We start from the raw sequence: 15,051 nt of genomic DNA on the forward strand, positions 1-15,051 counted from the left end.
ATAATTAAAGTTTCTTCACATATTTTAATTAGAAATTAGTTTTAAATACATATATGATATACATATGTGTGTATTTGTGATGCTTTAAGTTGAATGCATCTTGAGCTACTGTGAATTGCACATATAAATCATTCATATATGTTTTCTACTCCATTAGGTGTGACATATATTTTAAAATTTCATATTGAAACATGAACTAGAAGGCATGATTCAGGGCAACCTATCTTAAAATATAGTTACACTAGCAATGTACGTGGTGGACACTGGATAGTAGTGCCAAAACCCTAAGATCTACCTTGACTAGCATATCTAAGGTCAAAATGTGTAAGTTGAGTGTGCAATTTTGAAGTGTTCAAATGAATTGATTATGGAACTTAAGGGACATTGAAAATGTGTTTATCAATTGACAATACACTAGAACTTAAGGGACATTTCGGATGCATGTTCGCTTGAGTACTTGTGGTAGTGGGACAAAGTTCTTGGAAATGTGCTTCTAGTGCATGTAGTGGGGTCAGATTGTCAACCCATTAGTCATAGTTGTGATCCATGAATATGTCAACAAGTTGAGCTTTGTGGAAGAGAGGATTGAGTAGAAAGTAAAGTTATGGGAACAAAGCGGGTCTGGAAGGACAAGTTCATAGAAAATCATTCGCTAAGTTTTGGAATGATCCAAGTGTTTCTCTAAGCTTCCACCACATGGATTTGCCAACATATTAGATGGATGTGAAGTTCAACTTTTTGAATGGCTTGGAGGAACCATAAAAAATTGAGACACGTGATTTTTCCCCGGGTTTTCACATTGTGGCCAAGAATCTTCATGACATCAGCCCCCACCAAACCGCACATCCATCGGTATGTGCCAAGACAAAGGTAAAGTGTGAAAGATTCTGGCCGCAACGATCAACCCGGCCTTCCGTAATCCGCTTCCTGGCTGTCGTGTCGGCCTCTGTTGGTCCCGAACCGTCGACTTTCGGTTCCTTCCTTCCGACTCGCGCTTGCTTCTTCGTAGTCTCATTCCGACCTCTCGGTGGGTCGTTCGTCACGACTCCTCCGAACGCATGCTTGCTCTTTGGTCCTCGATCAACCATATGCATGCCTCAAGCTCCGTCCCTAGAATCTGTGTCCTCTGCGTCCAAGGAACACCCTTTCACTGGCCCGCTTAGCCTCCTTTTCGCGATGCTCCGTTTGGGTTTGGTGCCGTTATCCGCCTTCGTTCCCTCGCCCCCACTTGCTCTCACCTTGGGCTTACGCTTCCCACGACAATTGTTGCCACTCCGACTGAGCCACCGAGGTCTTCGATACAGGTGTGGAGGATCCTTCTCCGGCCTCCAGTGTCCTTCGAGGCCACCGACCCGTGCAATCCACTTCGCGCCTGTACTCCCGTCTCGACACTTTCATGTGCCGTGTTCCCTCTGACTTCGCCTCGCAAGAAACTCATTCTGCTCTCCTCCTGTGCTTGGCACCGCCGTGCCGAACTTCGGTCTTTTCTCGTGCTCGTTGTCATGAAGTACGAAAGTGTCACATTAAAAGTCTACAATAAGTTAAATATGTAACTAAAATAAAATAAATCTTGATAATATTTTATACATAAAGATAATATTAACATTATATGTGGAGGTAAAAAAAATAAAAAATGTTATATTACATGGACCAAAGAGGATTTGAGCCAATAACTCCCCCCACCTTATGACACTCTAACGTATTTAGCCTATACTAACAATTTACAAGAGATTATATGCATTGTTTTATTTGAAGTAGTATTTTATAGTCTAAATCATGTAATACACCATATAGCAAATTACATGGGCAAATGGGGACTTGAACCAACAACCCCAACCCTATGGACATTCAAACCTTACCATTTAGCCTATGCTGGTGATGTATGTGTTATAGTATGTATGGTTTAAACCATGAAATGTACCACATGTGCACCTTATAACACACATGCAAGAGCCTCTCTGCATGTGCACCATATAGCACACATGTAAGAGTGTTGAGCGGCAAGCTCAATCGGAGCCGAATCGGCTGAATAAGCCTGAGCCTGTGAGCACCCGGTGAGCTAGGGAGCCGGTTAGCCGGATCCATCAGTTACCGGAAGACTAGTAGCAACTAGGCTACTAGGGAGTTAATAGTCTCGTAGTTAGTGTCAGACGCTCGAGTGAGCATTGAAGTATGCGGTACTTTTGTCAGTCCTCTCAGGACTTGTATAAATAGTGTTGTTGAGCACGTTTCATGTACAGAGAACTATTATTGTTTTGTAATAGATTCAAAATGTTCTGCTCTCTCTCTGTCTCTCCCAAGTACTCTCTGTATTCTGTGTATTATTCTCTCTCTCTCTCTCTCTCTCTCTCTCTCTCTCTCTCTGTTGCTACGTAGCCAAGTTGTTGTCTTACGCTTCCACACATTCGTTTTAACATGGTATCAGAGCGCGAGGGTTGAAGACCTCTACAGCCGACATTTGCTTTCGCAAGACAAACCCTACAGGTTGTGAGAACAGAACAGTAGACAGAGAAAAAAAGAAAATAAAAAATGGATAGAAGTATGGCGAGTTCACTTCCTACAGAGAAGCTCGACCAGAGCAACTACGCGTCCTGGTCATACAAAATGCACCAGTACCTATTGGGGCATGGGTATTAGAGTTTCGTGGAAGGAATGAATGAGGTAGCACCAGAGCCTGGACACAAGGACTTCCCAATATGGGAGCAAGGAGCAAGCCGGATATTATACTACCTCACGTCCTGTGTGCACGACCAAATGCTCGGCTACATCAAGGATGCAAAGACGCTGAAGGAGGCCTGGGAAAATATGCGTAAGATTTTCGTTGCAAGTACCACAACCCGTAAGTTGCAGCTCCGGCAAGAGCTGAACAACATCTGACAAAGAGATATGTCGGTTACAGACTACACCACCAAAATAAAGGAGATTTGCGACGCGCTCGGGTCCATCAACGTGACGGTGGACGAAGACGAAATGGTACAAATCTGCCTTGGTGGTCTAGCGCAAAGCTACGAGCCAATCTGGACAACGATCTGCACTCGGGAGAAACCACCGACCTTCTTCGACTTGCAATTGATGCTGATGGTCGAAGAAAACCACGCGAGTGGGTCCAGGACCACTCAATCGGACAACCAGATGCTGTACACGAAGGCGGATAGGCCTCGTGGGCGTGAGGGACGAGGTGGGTTGGCACACACTGGAGGCGGCCAACAAGAGTAGGAAAGAAGGCACAGAGAACGTGCCGACAACAATCCGGGACTTCCACAAGCAAGGGGAGTCAAGGCGGCGCCGGAGGTTGGCAAGACAAATCCGCCACGGAATGCTAGTACTTTGGCAAAAAGGGCCACAGAGAAAGCGAGTGCTAGAAGAAGCGCGCCGATTCGGACATATCTGGATCCGGCAAAACTGGTCGGGAGAACCGGCAAAGCTCGCATGACGCGCAAGGATCGAAAGGATCGGGAACCGGGAAAGCCGGTAAAGGGCCAACCTTGGTGATGAAACACAAGGCTAACTCGATGAAGAAGACCACTTCCAAACTGGAGGAAGTATGGTATGTTGATTTCGGTGCGTCGAACCACATGACGAGCCATGAAGAGTGGTTCTCTTATCTGGAGAAACCGGAACAACCGAGAGTTGTCGAAATCGGATACGACACTGTTCACCCAATTGTGCATATCGGAGAAGTCCCTTTGAGCCACGTCGGACAGAGGGGGAAGCTGATGAACGTATTACACATTCCGACTATCACGAAGAACCTGGTGTCGGTTGGACAGATTGTCGACTAGGGGATGTAGGTGCGGTTTATGCACCTTGGGTGCTTCATCGAGGAAGAGGGCCAAATCATTGTGCAAGGGCGCAAAGACGGGAGGATGTTCGTCCTCAACACCAATGACGTTGGCACCGCGTTGTTCGCCAAAGGATAGAAGATTGAATCGGATATAGATCTTTAGCACAAGCGGATCGACCACGTCAATTAACGGAGGCTTCAAGATCTGCAAACGAAACAAGTTGTTTTCGGTTTACTGAAGTTCAGTGGCCGGAAGGCCCCAATATGTGAAGCCTGCCAACTCAGGAAGCAACACCAACTTCTATTCCCCACCGAACGAAACTGGAGCTATAACAACCTCGACCTTATCCATTCGGATGTATGGGGATCGACACAGAACGTTAGTCTTGGCGGGAGTCGATATTTTGTCTCCATCATCAACGACTACAGTTGGCACACATGGATCTACCTCATTGAGTGGAAGAGCGAAGTCTTCGAGTGTTTTTGGAACCTACAAAGCTTGGTAGAACGGGAAACGGAGAGGAAGATCAAGTGCCTCAGGTCAGATGGCGGAAAAGAATATTTTTTCGGCCAATTCAACAGTTATCTTCAGCAAACAGGAATTCGGCGAGAGTTCAGTTGTAGATACACACCGGAACAGAACGGTGTAGCCGAGAGGAAGAACCGACGAAGGGGGAGACAAGAAGAAGAAAGGAGCCGAGTCGACAAAGGAAGTCGACACATCCGAACAAGTCGGAACAAGCGGCAACGGCGACAAAGTCAAGGACAACCCGACCGGAAGAAGAAGGCCAAGACCTGGACATGGTTCGATGTGGTGAAGGGCCTGAAACTTTATTTCATCATAGGCCCCTAGTCAATCCTAGAAAAATAAAAGAGGGATGAATCGGATGTGTAAATTTACCCAAATAGCTCTTATAATTGAGCAAATGGGGTTGATTTGATCATATAATGAATTGTGTGAATACTACCTCTAGCCAAGGGCATTTGAGAAACTGATGAAAATGAGAGGCATTTGGGATGTAAAGAAAAACGTGAGTGCTTTAAAGTCTTTTGCTATTTTCCTTTGATATTTTACCACGAATTCTGGCTTACCATATTCTGTTTGTATCCAGAGAGAGCGGCCGAAAAATGTTTTTGCTATACGAGGAGAATGATCAGAAGAAGGTGGTTACCATATAAAGAAGATGTTGGCTTTGTGGCTTTACCCAAGTCTTGCGCCAAAGAGAAGGACCTTCAAAAAGGCACTAAAATCCATTCCAATATACGAGAACATTATCGGTGACTTGAAATGAGCCCGCACATAGCGAATTCTTTAATTAGCATGTATGCCAAGTGTGGAGATTTCCTGAAAGCAAGAGAAGTCCTCGAAGAGATTCCGACTCGGAATGTTGTCTCTTGGAATGCATTGATATCTGGATATACCCATCAAGACCAATTCGACAAAGCATTGAAATGCTTTGAAGAGATTGAGCATGAGGGTCTTTTCCCAGATGAAATTCACCTTCATTTGCATGTTAAAATGTTGAGGTGGAACAAGAGCTATAGAGAAGGGAAAATGGATCCATGATCAGATAATGAAGTCTAATTGAGGCTTATTGGATAAGCATACTCATGTTGGAAATGCTTTGGTTGATATGTATGCCAAATGCGGTGACTTACAGACAGCCAGAGAGGTCCTCGAGAAACTTCTAGTTCGAGATGTAGTCTCTTGGAACACACTAATGGAAGGATATAACCATCATGGGCAAGGTCACAAAGTCGTGGAGTGCTTTGAAAAGATGCGAAGTGAGAATCTCTCTCCGGATGATGTCAACTTCTTGTCCATCTTGAAAGCGTGTGCTAGCACAAAATCTATAGAAAAAGGCGAACAAATTCATGATGAGATTGTTAGGAAGGGCTTACTCGAGAAGAATGTTGTGGTTAGCACTGCTTTGGTGGATATGTATGCTAAATGTGGTATGATGGACAAAGCCAAAGAGGTGCTAGAGGGACTTCTTGTTCACGATGTAGTTTCTTGGAATGCATTGATCACTGGGTATGCTCAACTGGGCCGACATTATGAAGCCAATATGTGGCTTGAACGTATGAGAACTATGGGTCTTTCTCCTGATGCCATCTTGAAGGCTTGTGGTTGTATAGAAACTATAGAAAAGGGAAAGAAAGCTCACAATGAGGTCCTTAGTAGGGGATTCTTAGAGGAGGACACTATACTCGGCAATGCCTTGGTGGTTATGTATGCAAAATTAGGCATGCTTGAAAGAGCTCAGCGTGTTCTAGAAGAACTTCATGTTCGTGATTTAGTGTCTTGGTCTGCGATGATTGCAGGATATGAGCAACAAGGGCAAGATCATGATGCGGTGAAATGTTTTGAGCAAATGAAGTGCGAGGGCTTCTCACCAGATGCAGTCACCTTCATTTCTATCTTGAAAGTGTGTGGTAAAATTGGAGCCATAGACAAGGGTGAACAAATTCATGAAGAAACTTTGAGAAGGGGATTGCTAGGGAGAGACATAGTTCTTAGTACTGCTTTGGTGGACACGTATGCTAAATGCAGCATAACTGCAAAAGCAAAAGAGCTTCTAGAAAAGCTTCCTGTTCGAGATTCAGTTTCTTGGAATACACTGATTGCCGGATATATCGAACAAAGGCAAGTTCATGAAGCATTGAAATGTCTAGAAAGAATGGAAAGTGAGGATCTTTATCCAAATGTGGTCACATTCATTTCCATCTTGAAGGCATGTGGAAGCATTGGAGACATAGATAACGGAAAGAGAATCCACAGTGAGATTGAAACCAGGGGTCTTTTACATAAACATGTTTTCCTGGCCACTGCTTTAGTGGAAAGAGAATCCACAGTGAGATTGAAACCAGGGGTCTTTTACATAAACATGTTTTCCTGGCCACTGCTTTAGTGGATATGTATGCAAAGTTTGGGTTCCCTTCCAGAAGCACATGAAGGGCTTGAAAATCTTTCTATTCGAAATGCAGTATCATGGAATGCATTGATTGCTGGGTGTGTTGAGCAAGGACAAGCTCATGAGGCATTGAATTGTTTTGAACAGATGCGAAGCGAGGGTCTCGCTGTAGATGTAGCCACCCTCATATCTATATTGAAGGCATGTGGGGTAGCATAGGGGCGTTAGACAAAGGAACACAAATTCACTATGAGGTTTTGAGAATGGCACATCTGGAAATGGATATTTTGATTCAGACTGCCTTGATTGATATGTATGTCAAATGTGGTAGGCTCGATCAAGCCTATGAAGTGCTTGAAAAGCTACCCATTCGAGATGTTGTTGCTTGGTCAGCACTTATAAGCGGGTATGCTGACCGAAAACAAGGGTATAAGGCAATTGTTTGTTTTGAAAGAATGCAAAATGAGGGTCTCTTCCTTGATGAAGTTACATTTTTGTGTGTTCTCACCGCATGTGGTCATTCTGGACTCTTGTCTGAGGCTGAAGTGGTGTTTGCAAACATGATAAGAAAATATGGCATTGTGCCGATGAAAGAGCATCTTACTTGCATGATAATGACTATTGGATGCCCAGGGGATTTTGATAAGACCATGTTGGTGATCGAATCAATGCCATATTCACATCATTCGGCTGTTTGTATTGCATTGTTGGGCGCATGTAAGAAATGGGGAAATGTGGAGCTTGGGATGTTAGCTTTTAATCGAGCAATACAACTTGAACACACTTGTGCCACTACCTATGTTTTAATGGGAGATATTTTTACCTCGTCGGGCATGCAAGAAAATGCCCTAAATATCGGAACCATGAGGTTTAAATACACTTCTTCGGAGAAGGACCAAGGAAATAATGAGTGGGTGTGGATGTGACTGGGGAGGTTCATTCAGTTTTTTCGAGGAAGGTTACACAAGGCATCAATGACATAAAAGACACCATTTTAGGAGAGTCTCAACATGAATTTTAAAGAGCTCCAATTATGAGCTTCAATGCTTTAATTTACCTTTGTTCAATTATATAGGCAATTTTAGGTAGCAATGACGAGGTGACAACTTCCCATTGTGGAGATAATTTACTATTTTGGAAAAGAACCTCTTCATTGGTGACGGTACACTTCTTTCCTTTTTAGAAATGGAAGGCCTCCTACATAAAGCCCTTGATGCAAGATACATTAACAATTATGTACTCGAACTCTTTTTCCTTTATTGTTACTATAACAATGTTGTTACTTCAACAATTGTAACGTGCACGTTCTTTTTGTGCATAAGAAAATAGATTTTTTTTTAATCCAAGTTTCGAGTTTTTCTAGAGCATATTTGATGCATAAGAACTCTGGTGATTACTACTTCATTCTATTGGACTCGTGTGAGATTGTTAATAACATCAAAAAGACGAGAAAGAAGAAACAATTACATAGAGTAGTTTGCATCAAAAGTCACAAGTGCAATGTCATGAATTTGTCATAATCAAGTTGTTACATATGTATAGTGATAATGATGATCATTAACTATAACTAAAATTGTAAATGTGAAGGCTACATAATTGATAGATTTATTTTGCTTCAGTCACAAACTGAAAACATTAATTGATACCATCAAAGAACGAAAATTATTGTGCCAAAGCAAATAAGCATGTAAATGGTACATATTATACCACAAAGATTAATGGTTTGTTGGCATTGATGTGCCAAATAATGTGTTTAAGAATTTAAAAGATGTGTTATCAAATTTTATTACCGATTTCTCAATGTGTTGATTAACAATTTAATGTTTTAATCACAAATGATTGATATGAAATTACACACTAGAACTAACAATTGCTCAATTAGGTAGGACTAACGACGATCACTCAATTTTGTAAAATAGGGAAATTTGTGACATCTTAACAACAATTTAATGTTTTAATCACAAATGATTGATATGAAATTACACACTAGAACTAACAATTGCTCAATTAGGTAGGACTAACGACAATCACTCAATGTTGTAAAATAGGGAAATTTGTGACATCTTAACAACATGATTTATAACGAAGGACAGAACATAATGGCCACCTAAAATCAACCAAGATTAATAAATACATGTGCAAATTGAATTGTGAGAAATTAACAATAAGTCAAACTTATCAATTCGTGAGTCTGTTGTAAAGCTAAGAGCACAAGAGGCATAGAGTTGGTTAGCGATACATTGTTTTTGCAAATTGACTACTACATTTTAACAAGAATTTTGTTTCCCTTTATAGACAAATGTTCTAGAATGATTTGCATGCGCTTCTTAGAATTCAAATTTAGAGTAGTAAGCCAATGTTGTTGAAAAATGAACATTGTAAGCAATGGTGTTGGTGTTGAATATGTATACAAAGAATTCTATTAGTATTTAAAACGGAATAAGACGCTCCTAAGATTAATGGAGTGGGAGAATGAAAGAATCAACATATATGTAATAGAGTGTATGAGAGTTGTGTTATCTTAAATGAATGTTAAGACTATGTTCATTAGCAATTGTATGTCATTGTTTAGTGACATCTATTAACAAATTCCATAACGTAATGGCATTTCTTATCTTACCATTTTAAAGGTTATATATTGCATACGGTGTTAGCATTGCTAGTTAATTTATGCAAAATTCTAAGCATGCATATTGCATGGTTGTAGTAAAGGGGATCTTAAGATATATCAAAAACATGCTAAAGTTTTGGATTGATAATTGCTAGCAATAAATGATCTCTTGGCCTATATTGTCATGCACATTGTGCAGGAGAGAAAGCATAAAGAATTGGTTCATGGGGAATGGCGTGTTCATTTGGTAGTCCATCGGTGTCATGGATGATGAAGATGCAACTAGCATTTTCTTTAAGTGCATTTGAACTAAATAACAGGGTTATTGTGTGAGCAACCTGCGAAGTTTTGGTGGAGTCCCTCAAGTTACTATGCAAATGTACATTCAAATTTTCTATGATTAGACAAGTTCATATATGTTTTGCGAAAGATCTTGCTTTTCATCCCCATGCACAAACACAAAGAAGTTAAATTGTGATTTAAGTAAATCAAAATTGAAGCGCAAACTTGAGATGGGTTCTTCATTTCCTAAAGTAAGAAGTGCTTGACACAAATATATGCTTGAGAGGGAATGTTGATTAGAATCTACAACTATATATTCAATAAGGATCAATTATTTAAAATATAAGAATGTTTTTTCTACAATGAAAGAAAGACCTCTTTACTACACATTGTTGGTTATATGACTATGTGATCATAGTTATTTGTATCATATACTATTTCCATACTATATTAATGTGGGAATCTATTAGATGATTTTGTATTTGAGAGACGTGTATTTCATTGAGTTGTAGCCATTTTGTTTTATAAGGCTTAAAATCGGATGTGAGTGACAAAATAAAATAATTACTTCATGCATGTCAAGATCGTTCTCAAGTTTTCTATGTTATTAGTGAACAAGTGTAAGAGAAAAATCGCTGCAAACTTTTAGCATCCATGCTAGGGATACGTAAATTAGTTGACATTTTGTTTCAAGATGCAAACATTTTACACTACTACTTACAACATACAAAAGAATAAAGTAGCAAGAGAAATAATGAAACTACTATTGCGATGTTCCAATGTATGGTCAAACAAGGGGAGTCCATGGTCACTAGACAAGTGGTTGGGTACATAGAAGTTTGTAGACATATGATAGAGAAATTTGTAGAGGGTTGAACATAGAGAAAGTAAGCTCTAAAGTATATTAAAAGGGGATTTTGTAACAAAATGTGATACAAGGCAAAGCAATCATGATTGGTCTCCTCAATCGTGCCTCATTCCATGCCTCATATTGATGATTCGATGTGAGCTAAGGTGTATGGAATTGACGAAGTTAATCTTTGGAGAGATTGAGATAGCTAGAATGACATCCACACAAGACCAATTGCTATTTATGAGACGAGGCCTAACCCTTAGATGGGATTGAACTTTGGATCTTTGATGATTTAATGGAAACCATCAAGCCATACATTTTTTATCATCCAAGGCAAATTTTATAGATAGATAGATTACATTATCGTCTTCAGAGGTCAATTATGACCTATGAATCCAAAAATATTACATTTCACGTGATACGTGTGAAAGTGAGTAGTGACTCTCGATGTTCAACAATTTTACCAATGAATGTTGCAATCGAGAGAGCACGTTGTGGTTGTGAGAAGAATTCATGCAAGGATTGGGCTCGGTCGAAGAGATGTGGAAAGCATGCTCGAATATGATCAAAGGTAGAGCATTGTATCAAAGTGTGATACTCAGACTCGCGAACTTGTTTAGGGCAAAGTGTGCATAGCCGACCACTCTCATTACTTGTGCCCCAACACCCTGTCTCACATCGCAATGCATGTGAGCTAAGTCTCATGGAAGCAATGGTTCGAATGGCAGATAATGGTATGGGCTCTAACATTATCAATGTGTACAATTTCCCCATTCCGCAAATAATATGGTTTTGTAGTTAGGTGCAACATGTGTAGTATAATGTGTGAAGCGTGAGCCTCCACATTTGTCCCATGTCATGATACATTGGCGTTGCAAAAAGGCCTCATTTACAAAGGAATCTAGTGATGCATCATGAAGCAAGTGTCCCGCCTCCCATCTACCAAACCATTTTTCTATATCTTGCATCCAACCGGAACACAAAATTTTGCTTTTATGCGTCTTTTGGATCTTTTTGCTTGCATCCCATGCAAATTTAGGAAGTCGATGTGAGGGACTTTTTTGAACCTTAAGCATGTATTCAACAATCCTTTCCATGGCCATGATCTCAATGCGAAGTGATCCCGTCTCAAGGAGGAGGAGGGTGTAGGGCGTTTGTTTCTTAACTTGTAGAAACTTTGTAAGAAAATGTTTGTGGACATTTTCAAACTCTTTCCACATAGGTTTAGGGATGCTACCGCCCCATACTTCCACCCCATAGAGAAGAACCGATGTCACCAAAGTGTTGAAAAGATATTTCTTGAGGACCCAACACTTAATATCTCCAAGATTGAATGTGTTCTCAAAATTCATAGTATGCTTGCTTACCCGCCTCTAAGCGGCGTGTAGCACATTTATAGAGAGAGAGAGAGAGAGAGAGAGAGAGAGAGTTTGTGGATTTATGAACCGCACTCAATCAATGCATAAACCTAAGAGAGTTTGTGAGAGTGGATATCCTTGACAAACTCCAATAAGTCTAGTGAAAAAATCTAGCGTTCCATCTTTCATATGTATATGAGGTATCACTTGGCTGCACATTTGAGAAATGACATATACGTGTATTGACTTGGTACTTCTAGTTCTTCCATGCATCCCCAAATTTGGTCATGGGACATCACATCAAAGCAACAATTTGAAAGTCTACATAGAAAGAGTTTTGTCCTTTACATATCAAGCAATTTTACTCTATTAGCACTTTAAGAGTGATAAGGTGATCTATGGTGTTTACGAAAACTACCTTCTCCATAAGCCCTCTAAACATTCTCTTCATCTCTTGCACTTATATTTGCTTCCATTAAACATTCAAATAGTTTTGTCATAATGTAACCAACCACAATTGTTTGATTGTTGTTCAAATTATTTATATCTCCCGGTTTGAACAAAAGGTTTGATCCAATTTATTGTCTAATCATAGAACATGTTGTGTTGCAATACACCATTTGATCCAAGATACCTTCCAAAAATAACATATGCCATCACGTTGTGTGTATCCGCGTTCATCCTTGAGATATGAAGCATGTTACATCGTTATGGGTCATGTGGTAATATTCATGTATGGACATTCATATCACCAAAGATAATAACGTTTCCTTGGCTTTGAAATAAACAATGATACCATCTAGATTGATAAAAGGTTTATATCTATCCAAATACACATTAAAGCTACCATCCAATGTTTATGCCCACATTCCATGAATATTCGTTGCAATTCCAAAAACATAATTAATCTTATTCTAGCGAGAGAGAGAGAGAGAGAGAGAGAGAGAGAGAGAGAGAATGTATCCATAGTGACATCTAATGAATTAAGAGATATATAAGAAGTATCTAATAGAGAGGTGAGGAAGTTGGGTTTTGAACCCACAACACAATGCTTGTAGTGCTAACAACTTAACACTAGGGTAAGGTAATTACAAACAAAGAAGAAGAGAGAATGTATGTGTCTGTGTGTGTACGCGCGCATACGTGTTCATGTGTATTTGTGCATCTCTTGCTCAGAATTGGCGTCTAGTGTTAATAGTTAGATTGAACTCAAGCGCATAGGACAATAGAAATATGTATGGTTTACATGTTCAACCCCGATAAAGAAAACTAAAAAATGACCTACCTTAATCATGATTCTCCTCATGTTTTATTATACCAACATATTTGGTATCAAATATACATTAGATCCACACATGGTGAACAATGCATTTATTTAATCTTATGGAAATTAAGATGTCGATTTTCTATATTAGCTTAAATTGCACAACATATTTGAGTGACCTAGGGAACTTAAAAGATCATTCTCTTTGTTCATCATGATTCATGGCTAAGCACATGAATATCTTAGTAGCATGCATGCCCATAATAATGTAGCAAATCAACGTTATCATCTACACATGATGAACAATGTGACTTATGAAATTGAGAATATGTAGAATAAATGTGGATATGCCATGCAAAACCATAGGTCCACCGTCCAATCATATTCTGCATGTATTTTTCTTTTCTCTTTTTTTTTTTTTTCCATAAAAAAACTCCTTCCATTAGTTATAAAATTTTACAAATGAGATTAATATATACAAATCCTTGTAGGGACACGATAGGTTCATCTTATGTGGATGCCCACCGACTCAATAAAAGGGGAGGACGACCATTGCTGGATGAAGGTTGGTCGTTGTCTTTCAACTCCATCGGAGTCACCCTTAAGGCCATCATATTGGCTCTTTAGAGTGGCTACCACTTCACTCCAAATCTTCTTTTTTCTTTTTCTGTTTGTGAGGAGCTCTTCACTCTAATGATTGAGGACAGATAATAAAACCATAGCTAAACACTTTGTCGGAGATGTCATATTCATAAAGCCATAGTGAGAAAAGTTATTAATATTTGGAGTTTCTAAATTTATTGTGCAGAATTCTCATTTACTTAACAATGAATAAATTACATTTAAACTTGAAAAGAGAAGTTTTTGTAACTAGATGCTCAAGGATTTAGAGTTTCTAATAACATTTGAAGATTATTATGTCCCCATTAAACAACCAACTAACATATAAAGATAACATTATGGCATGATTAATGAGATACGATATATTTGTAATATATGTTCATGAGTACATAACAAAGTTGAAAAAAAATCATGTCCAACATAGAGTCTAAAGAGTATTTATGAATCAATCTAATGCTTATATTAAAGAAGAGATGATATGTTAGATTCTACTTACTATATATAGAATGTTCGTAAACATGGAGCCCTCGTAGATCCATTGGAGACAAAGTTAATGGGGTATTTGATCAAACTCAATTATTCGTTTTAACAAAAAACATGTCTACACAAAGGAGTGCTAGCATAGCAATTCGAATGGATGTGTGAGCCCAATTCCATTTTGAACCACATCGTCATGTCATCAATTCATATTGCTAAAGGTATCATGTGTCTTTCTTGAAACACATAGGCACTTGTGTGTTCCGAATTATGAGGTTGAGATGATTTCTGTTGTTGCCATAATGGATCTTTATAATAATACATGCATACTATTTAAGCACATGTTCTCCCGTTTGGAGGCATCATTGTAATCTCACATATTTAAATTAAGCTTCATGAAAATAATTATGAATTCATGATTAAAAATACCAAGTGTCATTATACCAATCCTTGCCTAGTGTTTGTGCACTTTTACGCTTTATAAATGTGGTTGGTTGCAACCAGATTCTTGCCAAGTTTGGAGTGTATAATGTGTGGATATAGGCATGAACTGAAATTTCGTTTGTTGTCTATGCGGAAAACAAAGTGACACTTAATTTGTCATACGTTTACACATCTAACCGACTGTGTTTGCGTATTTTATATCTTAATGTGAAACTCAAAGTGTTTTGCCTGTTTTGCCCTTCTATTTTAAGAATCACACTCATTACCACTTTGCCCAACACTTATATACTGTACGCTCTCATTATTCGTGTATGTTATCGAAATAGTATTGATGCAAGCCAAGAGTAAGTGGAAAGATAAAGGATTTCCAACATGATGCCATCATTATGTACATTGTATGCGTATATGTATGTGCTCCTTTCATTGAATTTATAACGGCTCT

The 15,051-nt window shown here is 39.3% G+C and overlaps 2 protein-coding genes across 2 annotated transcripts; both read left to right on the forward strand.

The window, feature by feature from the left end:
• Positions 1–4,637: 4,637 nt before the first annotated feature.
• LOC147865944 (pentatricopeptide repeat-containing protein At1g11290, chloroplastic-like) lies at positions 4,638–6,696 on the forward strand. The gene is made up of 2 exons (XM_087316277.1): positions 4,638–4,815; positions 4,897–6,696. The coding sequence occupies exon 2, from the start codon at positions 5,419–5,421 to the stop codon at positions 6,694–6,696; it is 1,278 nt and encodes a 425-aa protein (XP_087172403.1). The 5' UTR covers positions 4,638–4,815; positions 4,897–5,418.
• A 9-nt stretch (positions 6,697–6,705) lies between these two features.
• LOC147865945 (putative pentatricopeptide repeat-containing protein At3g11460, mitochondrial) lies at positions 6,706–7,625 on the forward strand. The gene is made up of 2 exons (XM_087316016.1): positions 6,706–6,900; positions 6,996–7,625. The coding sequence occupies exons 1-2, from the start codon at positions 6,706–6,708 to the stop codon at positions 7,623–7,625; spliced, it is 825 nt and encodes a 274-aa protein (XP_087172142.1).
• Positions 7,626–15,051: the final 7,426 nt, after the last annotated feature.

Source organism: Azolla caroliniana, unplaced genomic scaffold (assembly GCF_043228905.1).
Source record: "Azolla caroliniana isolate FFs.n. ecotype wild unplaced genomic scaffold, voAzoCaro1.0.p SCAF_3, whole genome shotgun sequence".
Lineage (NCBI taxonomy): Eukaryota > Viridiplantae > Streptophyta > Polypodiopsida > Salviniales > Salviniaceae > Azolla > Azolla caroliniana.

What these genes read in the sequence shown, in the direction of transcription:
- LOC147865944 (XM_087316277.1), top strand. Translation starts at nt 5,419, where the DNA reads ATGTATGCCAAATGCGGTGACTTACAGACAGCCAGAGAGGTCCTCGAG.
- LOC147865945 (XM_087316016.1), top strand. Translation starts at nt 6,706, where the DNA reads ATGCAAAGTTTGGGTTCCCTTCCAGAAGCACATGAAGGGCTTGAAAAT. An exon ending in CCCTCATATCTATATTGAAG is followed by an intron (nt 6,901 to 6,995) that starts GCATGTGGGGTA and finishes ATTTTGATTCAG; the next exon opens with ACTGCCTTGATTGATATGTA.